The following is a 21,739-nucleotide window of genomic DNA, read 5'->3' as shown; positions in this document are numbered from 1 at the left end:
CATCACTACTTTAACTAAAAAATCACAATGTGTTAATGAGTTTGTGAAACACAGAGAGCATCGTATTCCAAAAAAAATGACAAAGTAATCATGGTCAGTTATACTTGGATGCTAATAACAAAAAAACTCTGAGTGATGCAAGGTACAATGATAGTAATACATATAAAAATGATAAACTATGTACTTGAAAATGGGAGTAGCTTTTTCCAGTTAGCAAGCTGAGAAGGGTTTTATATATTCAAAGGTGTTTTCATTATTATTTAATTCTTGAGAAGGAAAGATTAAGTATATAAAATAATAAGTAGTGTGTCTGCTCATGAGAGAGGCAGACTAACAATGAGGGTTTGCTCTGGAGTTATAAGTGTAGGTCCTTGTGGACTCGGAGCAGAATTGAAGATCGACATTGGAGTAATTCCAGCCTATATGTCCTTGCTATATACAGAGTAGGATTTGTGTTGATTTATTTTTTGTCACAGATGTTTGCAGCTGATTTAATAAAACGTCAAGACAACTAAGCTGTTCTCCTCACAGACATTTTGCAAACTGTCAAGGTGAATTTTCGGTTTCTTTTATTTTTACAAATCGACTATACATATTTTACCATTCACTGACGATAAGTATACTTAAATATAGTCAAAGATAATGCATCATTTTTTTTAAGATAAATAATTAGAGGAGACAGTAGAATGTTGTAACAGAGCCATTTCTACAAATATCAAAAAAGCTACAACCATTTTTTTCTTCGATATTTTGGATAGGAGTGGTTTTTAGGAGCATTACTTCGCTAACACAAAAGTATATAGTGAGTGTATTTTGATAAAAACTGTGGAATTTTTTGCTTCTGTTCTACGAATCAGTATTCTGAACGTTTATTGGTTCATTTAAAAATTGGGTCTGATTAAGCTGTGAGCAATTGCAAGTGAAAGATCGAAACAAGGAAAAAATATATCCATGTCATACATTATTCGTCATAAAATCCCCTTTTCCTTTCTATAACTTAATCTGTTTTCTCCCTTGAATATACTATGAATGTATTAGTTAATATATTCACATAAGCTCCACTCGAATCTCAAAGAGAGAGATATGGATAAAAGCCATCAAAAAAGTTAGGCGCAATTTTACTTATCCTTTAAGTACAAAGAAACTTCTAATGCTGGACCCTTAAAATATGTAATAGACATTTCCAACGTCAGAAATGAAAGGTAGGCATAGTAGTTTCATTTGTAAGCAAATTATATCAAGAAATTGGGAAAAACAAGATCTTCTGAAAATTAAGGGTTATATATAAATTTAAGAATCAATCCATCTTAATTTGCTGCTATAACCACTCACCAAATGGATCTGTAATACTTAATAAATATCAATGTCAAAGAAGAATGCGAAAATATAAATTTAGTAATAGTTTCTCTAATAAAGCAAGCATCATCGCTGCAAAAATTTTGTTGTCTGTATTCATGAGAAATTTTGTAAGAGAAAAGAGGGATCATGTTTTGCAAATTTATAACTGAAAAAACTTTGCTTAGAAAGATTCTTCGACTGATCAAAGAAAAATATCAAAATTTAATGGTCCATTGTAAATATTTATTACTTATTTGTACATATATGAAAGATAAGTCTAATATTAGTTTATAAAATATTTTCTATTTATGTTATCTACCAAGTTTTTTAGTGAATTATATTCCTTTATATATTATAAATTATTATTGACCTTATTATTATTTGCATTTACAAAAAAAAAAGTCCTAAGTTTATCCAAAATTGACCTGAAAAAAATCTGTGATGTATTTAATAATCGAAGCTGTGTTTTTATGATGACTAATGAATCCGTTTGTTTTAATTGTTACATACATTTGTCAATGTATTATTATTATTTTTCTTTTTTCGGGAAGCAATATTTTTGTTATTTCATTGATTTTTTTAAATTTATATACATTGAATTATTAATAATTTTGCTAATAGTCAATATAATTTGATCAAAACCTCATTGATGATAAAATTTCGAAACTATAACACTCAGAACAAAGAGGTTAGTTGGATAGGTGTTGCAATTTTCTACGTATTTTTTATTATTCTTTTTCCTTTTGCTTCAGAGAAAGCAAATCTTTTAGACTGAACAGGGTTCTGAAAAGAGTTGTGAGTGAGATTTTATCTTATCTATAATATATATCAGCCTGTAAATCTTTGATGTATTTGTTATTTTTCATACTGTAAAGTTGTGATGTTAAATCCAATTGATTTACTACATATATCCATTAGAACGATTAGATACTAGAACATAGAGCAAATAGAAATGGACAAATATTTATCAATTTCTTGTAGCAATCATAAAGTAATTAATAAACTTAGTTTTTGCTATACCTCTCCAGTATGCAGACCTTCCGATATAGATAATTATCTAAATTGGAATATATCCTTGTATACTCTAAATAAAATTTAGTGAATTATGTTATAACTTTTACAAATATTTCAAGAAATAAAGATAATAAAAGCTTCTTTTTTTTGCCTCTAAAAGATTAATAAATTGTTATTAAATAGACAGAGAATATTTAAAAAATGTAATCCATACATGTTATAATTTGGGTACATAAGCTTTTATTTATGAGGAAAGAATAAATGTCAATTTTTAGATCGTAAATATGAACTTTCTATGAGATAATGACACACTTAGTAGAAGCCTCGGGTCAAAATTAACTTCTACTGATAGATTACATTTTCGTCTGCAATGTTGAACTCATTGAAGTTCAATGTTATATTTCTCAATGGGTTATATGTTCAACTTTTTCCTTTATTATAACGATGGTAGATTAATAATATGGATGTAGGTCAAGTAAAAAAAACTTTCTGCATTGGAAATAATTATCTAACGACGTAGAGGAAATATGTAAAAAGTTTTAGGTATATATGAATGGATGGTAAACGACCCAAGTAAATTTATGCTAACACAAAAAATATTATCAAATCATATTTTTTTTTCCAATAAAAATAAAGGAGAGCGGTATCATTACAAATAAAAAACAAATCACTTCCATCTCTCGTTTGTAATTATACTCCTAGAAGAAACATAACAAAGCAGAGCGGCATCGTTACAAACTAACAACAAGTAGTTGGTAATTATAATATTGGAAAAAGGAACTACGAGGAGGAGGTAATAGACCTCGTTCCTCTCAGATGAAAGAAGTCCTAGAGAACACTCTCCGGTAGAAATACTGGCTTCAAACGAACTGTTGACACGTCGTCTATCTTGGATCCAAAAACTAAAGAGTGTCGTATGTCAGAGGTAAATTTAAAGATAAATGAAAATGCTCGAGCTTGTCTTGGAGTCCATGATGGAATCTTGACAAATAGGGTTGTTGTTAGCATTTTATGGTCAGTATAAACCGTGAAAGGACATCTTTTAACCGCCCACTAAAAATGTTTAATTGCTTTTTGAACTGCAGTGAGCTATCGATCAAATGTACAGTATTTACACTGAGTCTGGGAAAAAACTTTTGACCAAAATGTTAGGGGTTCCCAGCCTTTTCCTGGTTTGAACTGCTCGAATACGCGCCAATATTAACAGCGTCTGTAGTGAGAGCAAGAGTTATTTTGGGATCTCTAAAAATTAATAGTAGTTTTTCGGTGAGTGATGGTCTTACCTTAGTGAAAGCCTCTGTATGAATTTCAGTCCATCTGAAATCGACGTCTTTTTTAGTAAATCTTTTAACTGATGAATATAAGTTGCAAGATTTCTAGTGAATCTAGAGTAATATTGAACTAATACTAAGAACTTTTGTAAAGGCTTGACAGATGTAGGGAACTGAGTATTTTGAAGAGTCTTAATACGATCCTAAAAATTTAATTTGCTTCGCAAAAACTCACACTTTTCCGTAGAGTGGACCAAGTCATTTTCTTGTAATTTACGGAATATTATATCCACGCGTTCGTGATGTATTTCAATACCTTCTGAAGCTACAAGAATAGCATCTAAATAGACAAAACTCCTACAATATTGCCTAAGACACTGTCAATGAACCATTGAAATATCTGGGTGGAGTTTTTAAGACCGATGGCTATTCGTACAGGCCCACTGGTGCAATTATTCCAGTTTTGTAAATGGAATCGTTCTCCATGAGATTTGGTGATGTGCTCTAGAAAGATCTAGCTTAGAGAAAATTTTGGCAACAAACAAATTCGACGTAAAACCCCTCAAGTTAGGAAGAAGATAACGATTCAGCTCTGACATGTAGTTTAGAACATGATAGTCTCCACATAGTCTATGCCCTCCATTGGATTTTTGAACTATGTGGATGGGTGAGAAAATGTTGAGTTTGAGGGCTAAATTATTCCGAGACTTTGAAGTTTCATAACTCCATCCTAGAGAAATACTATCTGCTCTAAGTAAAAGACTATTTAAATGGCATTAATTTCCTGGTTGATTCAGGAGCTCAAGTAATCAATTACGGATGACAAATTTGAAAAAAAATTGAATTATTTAAATATGACTTTCCAGTGTTGCATGCGTATTGCCTCATCGAAAAGTGTTTTTTTGATGCATTACATAATTTAGTGGATCGATATAGCTCAACGGACAACACGATTGGAAGAAAATATTGTCTTGAACTCAATGTGCGTAGATATCAACACTCCATCGATGCAAGAAAAGGAAGTATATATTATCTATATGGACTTTAAAGACAATTCTTAAATCATATGGATTAAAGTAATACTATAATGTTAACTTATTTATTCAGTGCAACTCTATCTAATTAATTAAAGGAACTTTTTGTAAATATCTAATTTTGGGGTATTAAAATGAAAAAAAAACTTTCATTTTATACTTGAAATATCAGTCAAAAAAAGTCAGAAAGTTACTTTGAGTATTAAAAAAAATATCCATTTCTAACCTAAAACATAAATATTTTGCTAGCTATAAAAATAAAAAATCTTTAATTTTCACCAATTTATAAAAAACAATTGCCTATAAAAATGAACAAGAATTATATTTTTTGAAACGTCAAATTATAACTTCCATTAACCTAGTGGGTGCAATAGGGTTAAATTTTCAAAGGATAAGCTTTTTCCCATATACCGCACCGTTGTGATAATCTCAGGTAGTTTTGTACTAGAGAGGTTTTTTCTTAAGAGATATTTTTAAAAGGTTTAAAACACAGAAATACTGTGTTATAAAAGTATTCATTTCATTATTTATGTCTAAAAATGAAGAAGTTATAAAATTGAACAAAATGCATAAAAAATTTATTGTCATTGGACTACATCCATTTTAGAGTAGTTTTAGTGCATGCACGACTCTTGTTTTGAAAATTAAATGAATTATAAAAATAATAATTCTTGTTTATGTCTTTTTTACTATTGATACTTCATTTTATTTTATGTAGCTTCTAAATTTGTTAATTAATTTATCTCATAAATAAGAAACTAAAGAAAAAAAAATTAACTTCTTGGCTTAAAGAGGGAAATTTATTTGTTTGTTTTTTTCATGTGAATGGCTTTAAATGAGGAATATAAATTCATATAATATCAAATAAACTATATACAGTCTAGCAATGGACATACTGGTTCATATAATTGAGCAAATTTTTTAAGGAAAAATTACAGTTTGTCACATTTTTTTTATGGAATTGTTTATTAAACAGATTAAAAGTGTTGGATATTTTATTACCTATTAACATAAGTGAAACATAAAATGACAGTTTTCAAAGATAATTTACTTTTTGCAATTTTGTACTCTAAGCCCCTTAAAGGTAAGTTACTACATCCAAAATAAAGTTTTGGACAACAAAACGTGTACTCGAGAGTTTTCTAGGCTTGATGACCTTTGTCAGAAGGTTACGTGTGATTCTCGTCTAAGTGGGCAATCCCAAATCGTGTGCTGTTTGATCTCCTCAATCTTCTACTCCAAGCTGGACAGGAACTCGGGATTCGAATTAAATTGTGTTTTCACATTCTTCTTATCGGAAGTGGTTTTCTTCATATTGAAAACCTTGTAAACAAGGCTCTTGGAGCATTTCACAATGTCTATAATCCTCGTCACCTCAACTTCGGAATCTAGGAGATCTGAGATGCGCTGCTTTTTGGTTTTTTGCTCATTCATGATGACGATATGACAAAATGTTTATTATAGTTTGATTGTGCACAAAGAATAGGTAAAGCAGAAAGTTTAAATATAATCCCTAAAATTTCCAATATTAATGGGAAAAATTAACATTAATTAACTGTCCACGTTTTTTGCCCTACTCTGTACATAAGGGAAAGTTATATCACATCATTTTAATACATAAGCGTATGTGACGTAATGAATATAAATCTTAGAAACGTAGAAAAGGAGCAGTATGTAGAAAATAGATACATAGTTTGTAATAAAAAATAATCCTTCTTATTTATACGTGACAAAAAAAAATAAGCATTTGAAAATTCATATATCAAATATGAAACACATGGTTTTATAGGCCTAACTTCCAAATGATTTTTTTTTTTTTTTTTTTTTTTTTTTTGGGGGATTGGTTGGCATTGCTATTTTTTTAGCAAAAGTAGAAAAAGGTTGAGAGATACAATAAAGAACTATCTCATAGTGAGCTAAATATATCTGTTGTTATAAAATTTTATTGAGTGACTATGTATGAACATTGAACAAGCATTTTCAATTTTAAAAAGTTATAAAATAAAGCTTTTTTTTTTTTTTTATCATTGATTTGATGAATATTGATAACTATTCTTTCAGCAAAAAAAAATCATTAAAAACTGTCATTTGAAGGGGGGAAAGATATAACTTTTTTAATATATAATATTTTCCGATAGTTTTTACATATATAATATGTCTAAGAAATTTTGTCTTAAATAAGTTTCAGAGTTTTTTATGATTTTTTTGTAGAAGAGGCAAAGCATACAGCAGAATGTTTTATTAGTAAAATTTATCTGACTGATGACAATTTTTTCTTTTATATACATATATATAAAGCCTAAGTGTACGTGAGCCTTAATGACCGATAAAGCTGACTCGACAATTGAACCCTTATATATATATATAATATGTATGTACATATTATATACCATTGAATATATAGAGAAAATCCGATTAACCGACTATTATTATCAAAATAATAGAGTTATGAAAAATACATTTATTCATTCATATAAAAATATGCACAAAGAAATATCAAAGTATTCCATTTACAATTAAAAAGTACTTAAGTAAATAAATATATAAGCCAATCTATCAATTTTCCCATAGTATTGTCGAAAAGAGAAAATTCAATATATAATATAATTGCGTTAGTTTTTGTCATACAAATATCCTATGATATTTCATGTTACATACCATTAGATACATGCGTCATTTTAAGCATTTATTCGAGTGTCCATATCTATTAGATGGGTATATGTTTGTACTGAAATTCTGCTTGAAAAAAGTAGCCGTCTAGTTGTTTATAGTAAGACATCATAGACCCAAATAAATCAAAATATATTTCATCTAATAATTTTAGATCAGCGTTATGAGTAATAATATAAGAAACATTCCTAATTTGTTTTACATTTAAAATGTTTTTCGATATTTTAATACAATAATTTCTAACCATCTTATATACAGTTAATTGTGCAATCAGTGAGTATGATAAATCAATTGATAAAAATTATCGTCAGAAGAGAGTGGTCCCTTCTAATTTATACTCAAACATAAAATGTAAAACAATACCTAAATTAAAAAAAAATACTTCATAATTCATCGAATCATCAGTAATTATGTCCGATTGTAGAAACAGTGCGTTTTCACAAGACGTCAATATTACAGGGGCCTAAGCAACAAAAAATTTTAATAATGAAACCCCTTTTTTCATTAATATTAAGGAATATAGTCAACTATTGAATATGAAAATGGGACCAATAAATAAAAGACCTTAAGCCGTACTGTCTATCAAAAATGTATTCATCTATTGCCTAGTTTTATTATATATATGATACCAAAGTTTATTAAAATACATTATTAAATTTGTTATAGAATCTTATTTCCGTTTATAGATAAAAATTAACTATTTCAATTGTAAAAGTAATTATACAAATTTTGACACTTTATAGGGATTTTCAATAACTATTACTTTGATTTAGTTCAAATATCCGTCTTTATACGTGGATCAAGTAGTTTTCAATGCAGATGTGAAGTCTTTTTTTATTCTTAGATCCCTTTGATGGAGCTTAATTGAGATTTATTGAAATTTAGTTAATTTTCAGTAGTAAGGGTATCAATTTTGATGCAATTTATGAAGCCAATGAAACTTTTCTATATGTATTTTGTAGAACTCAATGAGTAAAATTATTATTATTACCAATTTTAAAAATAAGATGTTAAATTATATAATTTTGAGGAAAAAATAATCAGATTATATAGTAATATCCGAATAAAATAGATGGTTATAAAAACTGACAGATGTCAAGGCATCTATATCGAAGGATGGAGAATGCACGCCTTTCAGAACTATTACATGCATTACACGGGGGGAACAATTAGTTTTTAAGAATTATGCATATAAATACATATGAAAGCAGAAGAATATTCGAATACTGGTGTATCTAAATTTATTATTTTTGATTTTTAGATATGGAATGGAATATTTTGACTAACTTTTTTTTAAGTATTTGAAAAAATATATATTTAAAATAATAAATGTATTTTCTCAAAAAAAGATAATAAAAATATTATATTTAATAAAAAAACTGTCATGTGAAACAATAACAGGACTATGATTAATTTGAAAATATTAAAATTATGCTCAACAAAACATGAAAATTTACGATGCAGGATTTCTTCGTATTTTCTCAACATTAATTCTAATTATAATCCACAAACCACAGCAATTTACATTTTCAAAATTAATAGATTATGTAATCTGAAATGTTTTTTAGTAGAAAAACAAATGCCACAAGCAAATAAATTTCTCAACACGTTAGTAATTTTTGTTATGTATATGCTTAATTTAAAGCTACATTTTCACTCAAACTTAACATGAAATATTTTGATGCTTTTTAAGTTATGTTAAGAGTTTTTTTTTTTTTTTTTTTTAGAAATAAATCAAGTGGCGAAACACTGACCACGTATATAGTTTTTTGCCAAAAATTTGTTTGCTACGATAATACTTTTATGTCCTCTAGTGGCACTGAAAATGTCCTTAACTCTTTTACATGTAATGAACTATACAACCTTCACGAACTCTCCCTTTTAATTGAACTAACAAAGTCAACTGTGTAAGCATAAAAAAGGGTATAGGTCACGAGGAAAAATGATAAATTAACGTCATCTCTGATATCTTAAAAGTTTCAAAATGGTACGTGTTTTGTACTTTTTATAGCTTTTGGTTCACTAAACGGGATATATGTCATATTTCGATTTTAAGTAGATAAATAGGATATCGTTAGTAATTTATCAAATAGACAAATTAAATAGACTGTATATATTTGCCTCCGGTCCACCCAAAATATTCGTTCAATTGTAAATAAAATTATTAATTTTGCAGTAAAAAGAGGGATTATGTCGTTTTTATTAGTTGTATACATATGCAGTTAAATATATGTATGTACTTAATGGCAAATTTGATATTTGCCATATAATTTTATAAAAAGTTGTTAAAAAAGAATGAGTCAAAAACGTCAACTAAATGTCATTCTTCATTCTTTTTTGTTTGATTGAGTTGTTAAATTAATTATCTATATTATATTCAATGTCTGTTTGGCTTTTGATATAAAGTTTTTTCATGGGAAAATAAATTAGAGATTATTCATTTAATATGAAAGGCATTATTAATTATTATAAATATATATTTATAAAGAAAAGGTTGTCAGTCTGTTTTTTTTATTTTTTTATCTGTGTTGGATGATAACTCCTTTTTAACAACAAGCTCATTTAAAAAATGAAACAAAAGGGAAGTACATAATTATAAAATAATTAATCTGACTTTAGATGAGGTTTAGGAACAAGGGTGTGTAGGTAAAGCACAGTCACTGAGCATTTCAGAGACTGAAGTACTCCAGGTTCCACCACTAGTTAATAATAAGATAACATATATTAAATTACATTAACTTTATGATTCTATGTAACGTCATCCATTTAGCATCCTTTGAACATTATATTCTTTTTTAAATCAAATCAATGGCTTATTCTTGGGTGAACCGTGTTGTTTCCTTGTGTTTTTCTTTCTTCAACGGCTTTTTTCATATATGAGTTTTGGGATCTTCAATTTGAGAAATTTGAAAAAAAAATTATACCAAAAACTTGTTGAATATAATTTAAAATGAATGGATCATTCTAAAAAAATGCAAATTACTTGTTTATGACCTTCAAGTGTTACAAACTTATCAAAAAAGTGCTATAAGCAAGTGATTATTATTTATTTTTTTAATTACAAAACTAACTTTAGAGTTATTCTAAAAGAAAAATCATTCTTTCATTTTTTTAACATAGTTTAAAACATTCCTTCTGTTACATTGAATTAGTATCAAATAACTATTGTCTGTGTTCTACTTGACTTAAATGGTGTGTTGATTTTCCAATTTTAAAAAAACTGTCGACCTGTGTCAACTTAATATTTTTTTATAGTCAACTTGATTTTTATAACTTAGCTTTAGCGAATATTCTTTGCGCTGTCTCAATGTGATTTTCCAAAAAATTAGAAAATAATGACCATGTATGAACCAAGCGGCCTTTATTGGGTTGAATTAGAAATTTATATCAATACTAAATGAGCTAAAAAAATTATAATTATACTTGAAAGGTGTATAAAAAATTTTATTAGTAAAAGACATCTATTTTAAAAGTGTATAATATATTTTATAATGTGTTAAGGTGGGTGAGTGAATTAAATTAAGAACATCAATTATGTAAAATTAAGTTATCAAGACCCAAAATATAAAGTACCCATGTAAAACATTTATGAAGTAGTAAATTCTTATTATTAGATACTATGAAGTTAGTTAGGTCAGTGGTTCTTAAACTTAATGGTTTGTACCCCTCTAACATAACACTTCAACATTTTCTGCCTATTTACTTTCTAAAAAATTGGATATTTTAATGTTGCGTTTTTAGTGATCTCACATTGCATAATAAACCTATAGTGGCACCATGTTAGTTGATTTTTTCCAAGAATTATTTTTGGTCTTTCTGATGTTTTACAAAAATGTTTCCTCTTGTTCTTTTTAATATAATAAAGAAAGTAGGGAATTTTTTTCGACACCCACAGCTTTAGCTCCACGCCCCTTTCATGGGACTCGCCTTACCGTTTGATAAGCGTTAGGTAATACATCTATGCTACAAACAGTCCTAAGTCTGAATAATGGGGGATGAGCTTTGTTGACTCATAATAGTTTGTAGACAAAGTAGCACATAGGGACGCCGTCTTGTACAAAATAGTACAACTTTCTCAATGATATTATTATTTGATGTAAAAGATAGGTGTAGGTTGCCCTCATACAGAGTACTGAGAAAATTATTCGGTGCATGTGTCATTTTTTTTTTTAAACAACAACCTACAGACTGTCACACCTCCTACCAAATAGTATATTTTTTACTTTATTTATGTACAATTGGCTGTATAGATATACCGTACTTTTTGAATCCAAATTGTTTGAGACTATGAGTAATTGGGTTGTATTGGTCCTTTATATGATAATCAAAATTGGCCTAACTTATTCCTTTCCGTACTATCGATTGTTTAAGAAGTCCCAAATTTTAGAATGCCCAGTCAAATGCATTCTTTTTACTTATATTACTGTTAAATCCTAGCTAGGTTTACTAATTGAATTAGTTAAGTAAAACTTTAAGTATCTCCTTGCCAGAGATCAATTAATTATTATATTGGCCTAATTAAAGTTTCTTGTCGAATTAGTGAAGATTTATTGACGATCACGTTATGGACTGACATCTATATATGCAGACATCATTTAGCAATGATTAATCTATGGGATGGCTTTTGAGTACGATTCGGACGCTTCCTTAATATTTAGAACGGTACCTTAGAATATTTTTTAATTTGGTACCTTTCCATCTTTATCAGTACCAACGACTAATATTTTACTATTTTTACATTGCAAATGGGGATTTTAGAATATTAGGGTACCGAAATGAAAAACTGTACTTTAGCTATATTTAACAATGTAATTTCTTAAGAAAAGACGCAATTAATATATGAATATAGTAATTAGTTTAATTAACTTGCTTTTTGTTACTATTTAATTGAATTTCAGAATAAATCATTAATTATTACAGGTAAATAATTATTGTAATTAAAACGTATACTACATTTATCAAAACAAAATCAAATGACTGTAGAGACAACAAAAAGAGTAGAAGGTGCATGTGCTAGGCTGATATGAAACATATGTAACAAAGTTTCGTATTTAATGGTTTCTAGACCTGTAATGCTTAATATATAACCGAATTATGTAATTTTAAATAAAATTATTTGTAATATTAATTATCTTAATTGGTTATAGGAAGGTAAAATTTATTTCTTACCCAAAACCAATGTTCATATATATATTTATATAAATTGGGGAGGGGGGAGGAACGAAAATTGAGTTTTTATGTTATTTATATACACATATGTGAGTAATTTCTATTTTTTCTACTAAAGGACGTAGATAATAAAATCCAGGATAAATTCGTTTTATTTATTACTATTATCAAATAATATATATTACCTCTTATGTTAAAGTGGGAAAAGAGATATAAATTCCTGCTACAAGCATTAGGAGTTTGAAGGACAGTAACATATACATTAAAAAAACAAAAATAAATTAGAAAGTATAAGCTTTAAAATCCTTTGTTTATGAATACAGATTCAAGTGTGAGAGTCATATTTATTTTTCTTAATGACAATATCATTTTTTTTTTTAATTTATCGGGAACCCTTTTAAATTTATTAAAAGGTTTTTTTTATCATTATTTATTCTTTCCTATAAATATCAATTTATACCTAATGTAGAAAGATTTTAAATAATAAATTTGAATTAGTGTTGAATAATAAACATTTGAATAACCTGATTTTACTGGTATATACCAGTAAATAGGTATAACTATTTAGAGCAAAGTTATTGCTAAAGTTGTAAAAATATGATCTACCGGTATACTAAAAAGAAAACGAAAAACAACATAGTACAGACAATTTGAAGAATGTTAGAGAGGAAGTAGCTTATCTGTCATGACGTTTCGTAAGATTATCTGGGAGTAGCTAGAAGATCAAGTTAATAAACAATGAGACCCACTATGTGCCTTACAAGCCCACATATCGACCCTCAATTCTACTTAGGGGTGATAACTTTATACTTAAAGCTTACCTTTTCAATTATAATGATACAAACTTTGGAGTAAAAATATCACTGTTCGGGTTGAACTAAAAAAAGACTTGCTCTCATCCAGTTTCATATTTTTACAAATTTAGTCATATCTAAGGACCCATTTTAAATCTGGAGGTAATTTTCAATCATTAATAAGAGAATTTATTCCGTGTCTCTATTACCGCTCCTTCAAAAAGTATCAAATTCAAAAATGTCCTTTATCCTCACTTGATCTTATCTAGACTATAGTAAAGTACTTCAATTAACTAGTCGACTTTTTTAAATTAAAATTCAAGTATTTTTAAATGTTATACCAACGTATTAAGATACCAAAATGCACTATAATAGAAAGTCATAAATCAATTTTAAGGATAAAAATAGAAACATACGACATTTAATAAGAGGTGATCATTGTTGTGTCTCTAAACTTTTCCTCCAAGAAGTTTAAGAAACTAGGATCAATTTGGATGTGGATAGGATGTGGAAATAAATTATCATGAGCTAATTAGATGATGACTATTGGAGGAAAGACAAAGGCAGTAATTTCTCCGATGTCTATTCTCAATTCTACGCCAAGTCCAACAAGTGTTTAAACTAACCACTGTGTAGTAACAAATTGACTTAAGACAAATGCGATACTTTTTGTAGTCGCGAACTAAACAGCGTTTTATGTACTTTTTCGAAGGTTGTTATTTTTTTATTCTTGAAGAGAGAACATTTAAATATAGTGTAATCATTACTTTATGAAAGATGAATAGTAACACTGAGGAAATTTTTGCAAAGTTATTAGTCTATAGGGTGAGTTAGAAAATTAGGAAAGCCAATTTCACTAATACATATTTTCTATTTTATGCCATTTTTATGGCAAACTTTAGGAGCAAAAGTTAGTAATTTAACAAATTTCTAAACTTTTTATTCAATACATCCCACTCCATTCTGTACAATAGCTTCAATACGGGGACGAACAGAAGCAAAACTGACTTTGGTGAAGTCTGAGAACAAGTTCTTCCACTCCTCCGTGATCACAGCCTTCAAAGCATCGTCATTCGGGGGGGATTCGTGTTCGTCTTGTCCTCCAAGACGCCCCAAAAAGCAAATGTCCAGAAGGTTTACATCGGGTGAGGACGAAGGCCAGAATTATACCGCCTATAAGGCCGCCATGATCTCAATGAAGAAATGCAAGCCTCTTGGACGTGTGTGCCGGGGCGCCATCTTGGGTAAACACACAGTTGTACTAGGGGAACGTGATATTCAACCATAACAAGACATGTTACCTGACGACCTTTTAGTAGACTTCTGTGTTGACCTTTCTAGTTGGTACTAAAGAAGTAAGGAGGTATCTTACTGCAGTCGGACGCCACGACGCCGAGGACCATAACCTAAGCTGGATGTTTTGTCCTGAAGGTTCCCTCGACCTGAGCTCTTGATTTAGCTAAGATGTGATCATTTCTCCTGTTCAGAACAGTCCACTGTAAAGATCTACTTGTTGGAGGATGACTTGAGTGTGGAGGAGAACCCACCCCTCTGCCGCTTTGCTTGTCGCTCGTACATTTTTGTTTGCAGAAAAACAAAAGAAACATCACATTGTAGTTTTTTGTTAGTTCTTTAGAATGGCTGAAGCAAAAAATTGTCAGACTTTTAGAAAGTCTCGAAGCGGATTCTAATTTTTACTTCCTCACCCTCTAAGTCCTTGTTGGACTACGAATATCACTTAGAATCAATTTCCTGACTGTATATGTTCTAGCTAGATACGGAGAGGGATTTTTATTAATTCCCTTCCTCTCATAGCTGTACATAGATAATCTATTATAACGTCATGACAACTAAGCTACTCTCCTCCAAAACATTCTACTAACTGTCAGAGTTGCCGTATCAATTTTCAGTTGGTTTTTTTAGTCTAGCAGCAGAACATTCCTTTTTACTCTACAAATGATTACATTATTGGCGTATTTATGATTTTGCACCCAATTTGTAATCATACGTAATACAATGGTTTCACTGACGTCACAAAATGCACAGACAGCGACAATGAAATGGAGAGTGTATATTAAAATTTATCACTAAAAAACTTTCACTTAGATAACGCTTTTATTCTTTATGACATCTCATGAAACCACTGAATATTTAGCATCAAATTTAAGGGCCAATGTATCCCTATGACTTACCCATTTTTGTCGCATACAAAATGCAATTACTTTTATAACAAAAACTAATTATGTTTGTTTTATCTATCCGCCATTTTCTTAGCGAATTTCATTTTTAAATATATTAATACAAATTTATACTTGATTTTTAAATCATACTGCAGAGATATAAATCTTGATCCCTCCTTACCTCTTATCCTTGCTTATCTACGTACATAAATTTATATAATATGTACAATGTACATACTAACGTTTGTATATGAACATATATTAATTTTATTTCAAAAGTAATGGATTAAAAAGCAATACAAAGTAATTCGTTCTCTAATTACAATAAATGAAGAAGAATAATATTCTCATAAATGGATTTGTTAAATAAAATCATTATCATTTTTTATGTCAATAAAAAAAGTTATGCAATTTATTCAATGACCTAAAACCTTTACACTAAAAGTCACATGTTTTTATAATGCATTTTATAATTGGCAAAGAAAGAGAATTCAATTTGAATTTATAATTAACCGAGAGACAGTTGTAATTCTTTGCTTTTTGGTCCAATTACTAGGAGCCAGTATGACTCCTACTCACAAAAATATGTCACTACATGCCAACAAATATATATATATTAGTTATTGTTTAAACATACTTAAAGGTTGTATACTTTTAATAGTAATCTACTAATTACTTTTGAATACAAATACTCAAATGTTGCAACTGTCCCCGTAGTTAGGTACCCATTGCAACAGTTGAAAAATATCAAAATTGAGTTAAAAATTAAGAAAATTAGAATAAATAAAAAAATATGTATCCGGCATTCAAAAAGTTTGGAATATTATTAGCATCATAATTTAAGAGAGATCATTTTTTGTTAACATCCGGTTCAAACTTTTTGGTGTGATAGTTTTAGAAGTGATGTCAACTGCTTAGGCAAATTAAATACTTTAATAGATAGGTCTTTAAAGCTAATATTTCAATGAAAACAACTGTGCTGGCCAAGAAAAAATCAATTGCCAAGTCTACATACAGTGTCTAGAGCTTTAAAAGTTCCTGGTGTTCATCTCATAAATCTTCAGAAACGACCTTCAGTTCGTTGAACAAAAAAAACACTCTTGTGCAGCGTTTGTAAGAGAATCTTGAAAACAAGATCGCAATTGAGATCACATAATATTTTAAGTAATTTCTCAACAAAACTTCTTTAGAAGGAAAAAAAAGGCAGCATAAAACTACATACAAATCCTCCTTTCTTGAGTGATACGACACAGTACACAAAGACTAAATATTACTTGAAACTGTCAAGTAATGAATATTCAAGTTCAAGTAATGTCAAATTTTCAAAAAAATATTTCATACTAGATTGAGTAATAGTTCAACAACTGTTGGCAATAGGAAAGTCGAGTTTTTTTTTAGTTCTAGTAATACTCAAATTCAACACTAACAATTATGAATGTAAAGAAAAAGAGCTGAATAATTTTCGAAAAAAATGGAACAAGGTGGAATATGTAATTATATTTACCTTGTTCTGAGACATTGATCAACATCAAGCAAAATAAAAGGAGCAAATAAATAGGTCAAAAATTATTGCAAAGGATTTTCCGGCTTCATTTAATCTCAATTTAATGTGTTTCATAATTACATACATATGTGATAAATTACATAAAAACAATCTTGAATAAAAATAAAGAAAAGTATAATTATCCTAATATTCCATACAGCCCAATATTTTGGTACTAGGAAAAATGCCATTTAGGAAAATTGCGCGTATATTGTTCAAACTTCATGATGAATAATAACACATCATAAATTATAAATCTCCTTTCAGTGTGAGTAATATTATTGCTCTACATTTTCCTTGCAATTCTGTATATTCCATCCAATCTTCTAACAAATGGATCGAGACGACGATTAGTAAGGAGGGGGAGGGGGAAATAAATAGCTTAGTCCCTCTTAAAATATGGTTGAATACCCTCCGCCCTTGGACTTGGAGGTACCCCTGGATCCATAAAAACCACCACCAATACGTCCAATGAACTCTTTTAATACGAAAAATTAGTTTAAGCCAAAACTATGTCCCGTGGGACACTGGCCAATCCAAGAGCGGAGAGTATTCAACCATACTTTAAGAGCGTCTAAGCCATTTATTTCAGCCCCTCCCCCTCCTCCTCCTATATGGCAATAATATTACTCACACTTGAAGGTACTATCTTGGGAGATGGAACAAACAAATATGTTTATATATTTGTCATAAATAATATTAAGCGAATTTAAAATATGTATGTATTATAAATGTAGTTTAAACAAAATACAGGCAATTTTACTCCATGGCATTTTTTTGCAGGGCAATTTTCCCCATGGCAGTTTTCCGTGCACACAATATTTCATAGACATATTTTATATATTATCTCTTGTTCTGCTAGTTTGAAAATTACCTACTATTAAATAAAGAATAGCCAAACAGTTTGAAAAAAACTAGAAACTAATTTTGGGCCGATATTTATCTCTCACTCACTCTGTTTTGAAAGAAGAAAGGTTGAAGGCTTCAGAAAGGATAACATTCTCTGTTATTTCATTTTCTCTTCGTGACAATTTCCACATATAAACAAGCACCTTTTTCCTTGTAAATTGTATTGTGTACGAGTGATAAAATAATCTACCTAACTTTATGGTTGATATTAATATTCAGAGAATGGATAAAAATATCAAAATGCAATAGGGTTTTTCACATAAATGAAAATAGGGATATATGTATATGGGATTGCGTCCTTAGACATATTTTAAAACAGGAAATTGAAGGACTATAAATGGTTTTTTATTTTTATTTTATATCCATAAATGCCCATTTAATAGTTTTAGATTGAAGAAGTACTTTATGGACTTCTCGTAGTATCCATTTGCTTTTTTATATACGTTTTTTAAGCAAACCCCTATTTTGTGCGCTATTATGTACTATTGACGAAAAAAATATGTAAGTTGTTAATATATAAAACATTTTATAGGTGTGACAGATTCAAAAGCTGTCACTGGAAAGGATTCCAAAAAGGATACGAGTACAACGAGTGGACTTGTGATTATTACAACCGGAATTTTAACTGGAGCTCTTCTTACTATTCTAGTTGTCTCTTTGATTTTTTCGTGTCGCAAAAGGGTAAGTTTGTTTTGTTGTTGAAAATATGTATATTTTTTCTTAACCTTTTTAATAAGTTAAATCACGTTTTGATCATAACTATACCTGGTTCAATGAAATATATCCAAAATTTTAAAAAAATGAATATTGAGAACAAATTTTATCATTGAAGTAAAAATAAATATAATAAGAGAACAGGGGGAAAAAATATTTTTAGGATTTATTTTCTAACAAAAATGTCATTCATATCAAAAATTCAAAAAATCCCCTCCCAAAAAATATATTTATACATTTTGGATGTTATTATAACTTATAAAAGTTTTTTGAAAAATGTAATTGGGAGTATGATCTCTTATTGGGAAAATTCAGAGTTACCAAATTAGATTTTAAGATGTAGAGGTGGCCATAGATTTAAATCATTATAAAGGTTGATGTTGTCAAAAGTTTCATAACTTTAACATAGTGGTCGACATCCCCTAGGCCATTAGAGGTTTTTATTTCATCCTTGAACATAAAATCGGATCTTAAACTATACAACAAATACTTTATACATGGTCATGCATTCTTTTCCCCTTCCTTATTTTTTTAAACAATGTAAGGCTATTTCTATTAATAACGGGACAACTGTTATTATTTACACATTTTAAGACACAAAGTATTAAAGTCCATGACATGATCTAGGGGGAATTATAAAACTAGTTTATTAATTATTAGAAGAAAACCAAAAGAACATGTTTTAATCAACGTATCCGCCCTCAGAATAGATGGTGAGCTCCAGGCGGTGGCAGAAGATAAATGAATATATATTTTTAATTTATGTAGGACATACATTACACGATGGTTTTAATTCAATTATCTCCTTCATTTAATGGCTATAAGACAGAATAAAAGATAGCTCTTAGTTGGTCAAAAAAAAAAGTTAGAATAGACTGTACATATGTTCCATATAAAGAGTATTTCTTACTTATACTGTCCAATTTGATTCTATTTGAAATAAATAGTACTAAGTTTACTTCAATTTACGGGATACCCTTGTCGTTCTAGAGTTAAAATGTTACTTTGACTTGATAAGTATATTGAGGAAAACTGTACTCTAAAATAAAAAAAATATTTTATCCATTAAAACATTGAGTTAATTCCTCGAAGAATTTTGTCATTCTTCGAGGAATAAAACACTAATAGAAAGTTTTTGTTTCAAATTTTATGTCAATTCCCTATTTTACATTAGTTATTAGTGTTCTAAAAGTTGATTTGTGAAACTTTACTAAAATTATGATTAACACTGAGCATATTCCAACTATTAGTTAATATCAAATAGTGGAACAGTTGGGAGAAATAGGACTTTGTCTTGCAACCAAATAATCTGGGTCTTTTTTACATACATTATATGAGAAAAGGTTACTACATACAATCAAAAATAAAAGTACCTCTACCTTTGTGGGCCAAATATAATCCAAGAGAGGATTACATCAAGTAATTCCACAATATAAGATTTGGTTAATTCTCTATATGGCATTAAGCCGTCATAATGCGATAAGTTTCTATTTTTCACAGGGTAGTTTAAGTTCAATAAAATGTTATTGTACATGTAACAATAGTTAAAAAAATCAATGTTTCACTTTTGAAATTAAATGCCGGGCCCTAATTGTTTTTACCTCAGGTTGTCCTATATAAAACGAAATTTCTACTTTTGTGGTCCATAAAGTGTCTTTTTGAAAAATGTATTTTTTAGCGTTTATTTGACTTATTTTTTGTCTTATTTTTAACATTGAAAAGATCTAAGAAAAAGAAACAATATCAAAAATATTGTTTGTAGGTACGTGTTTTCAGATATTAAAAATATTTAATTATTTATTTATCTTTTTCTAAATCGGGTAAAATGTTGCATATGTAGAAAACAATCACACAAAACTAACACTTTCTTTAATTTTTTCATTTTTGATAATAAAGATAAAAATCAAAGTTTGTTGTAAAGTACATACATCTTCATCAAAAAGAGAACACATTAAAATAATTAATAGTCTAAAAGTTATTTAAGATTTATTTCTTGAATAAATTTTTGTATATATATTAAACTATCAGGGATTATTGATAATATATGAAATGTTGATGTCTGTAGGGAACGAAAGCAGAAACTTTGAGTTAAATATGCATTCAGCATTTATACAGTAACACTTTACTCTTCATTGTTTGTAACTGTCAAACTTTTAATCGGAATGAACAAATCTTATCGTTTGTATTTACATAATGTGTTGGATTACTTATTTATTTTCAATATTGCTAATTTTTATTTCAAAGAAAAAATACTATATTTTTACCTAAGATATGAGGACAGAAGATAATGCAATGGCACTACTTTTACCAGAAAAAAATAAATACTGTCAAGTATTTTTCTTCATATGTATCTAGATGTAAAAAAAAAGCTGAGTTTGGTATGTTCTTTTTTATTCATTTCACTTTTCATATATTTTACGAGTTTATATAAAATCTTGAATCCTTGATTTTTGGCTCAAAAACTTGATCGATACAATTACAAATATTTAATCAATGGATAATTAAATATAAAAATATTCTAATTTCTTACTTGTGACCTTTTAGTGATGTAAAAGTGTTGCCTCATCAAAAATGTGATAAAACCTCGTATTTTTCGAAAAATTACCAAATCTAATTTTAGAGGTGTTACAGGAGATAAATCACTAGTTTTGATACAAATGAGCAAGAATCTTCTAATTTTTTACTTTGAATAAATAAAAATTTATCAATTTTCTAACTAAAAACAACAAAAGTTTAATTTTGACCGATTTTCCATAATAGAAAAAAATCATTTTTAGAAACGGAAAAGGCTTCTAATTTTTAAAAAAATCAGAAATTAGAAGTTATATGGTTAATGGTTTTTTCTTGTTAGTATTAAGACAAATTTTATTGTAATAGTTTTTTTGATTGATAAGGAATACTTTTCAATTCTCTGTTCCATGTCTGTATATAGTAGATACATAGAACCAAGACTGTTCTGCTAAAGAGACCCAACTCATACATCATTCTTATAAATAAATAAAAATGGACATTTCTTCTTAAGCAAATACTCTTTGGTGCAGATAAGAATTCTGTTTGTCCAGAGTATGTAAAGATTTTTTTATTTTACTATGGAGTAACAGAT

At 28.7% G+C, this 21,739-nt stretch overlaps 1 protein-coding gene across 1 annotated transcript in view; it reads left to right on the top strand.

The window, feature by feature from the left end:
• Positions 1-21,739, top strand: part of LOC121117225 (hemicentin-1) — a 338,247-nt gene that overhangs the window by 300,795 nt on the left and 15,713 nt on the right. Inside the window, exon 13 of the mRNA XM_071888683.1 lies at positions 18,455-18,603. Within this exon, the coding sequence (XP_071744784.1) occupies positions 18,455-18,603 (149 nt within the window). The remainder of the gene's footprint in view (positions 1-18,454; positions 18,604-21,739) is intronic.

The sequence above is a fragment of the Lepeophtheirus salmonis genome, chromosome 5, assembly GCF_016086655.4.
Source record: "Lepeophtheirus salmonis chromosome 5, UVic_Lsal_1.4, whole genome shotgun sequence".
NCBI classification, from domain to species: domain Eukaryota; kingdom Metazoa; phylum Arthropoda; class Copepoda; order Siphonostomatoida; family Caligidae; genus Lepeophtheirus; species Lepeophtheirus salmonis.
This window is presented reverse-complemented; position numbering and strand designations above follow the sequence as displayed.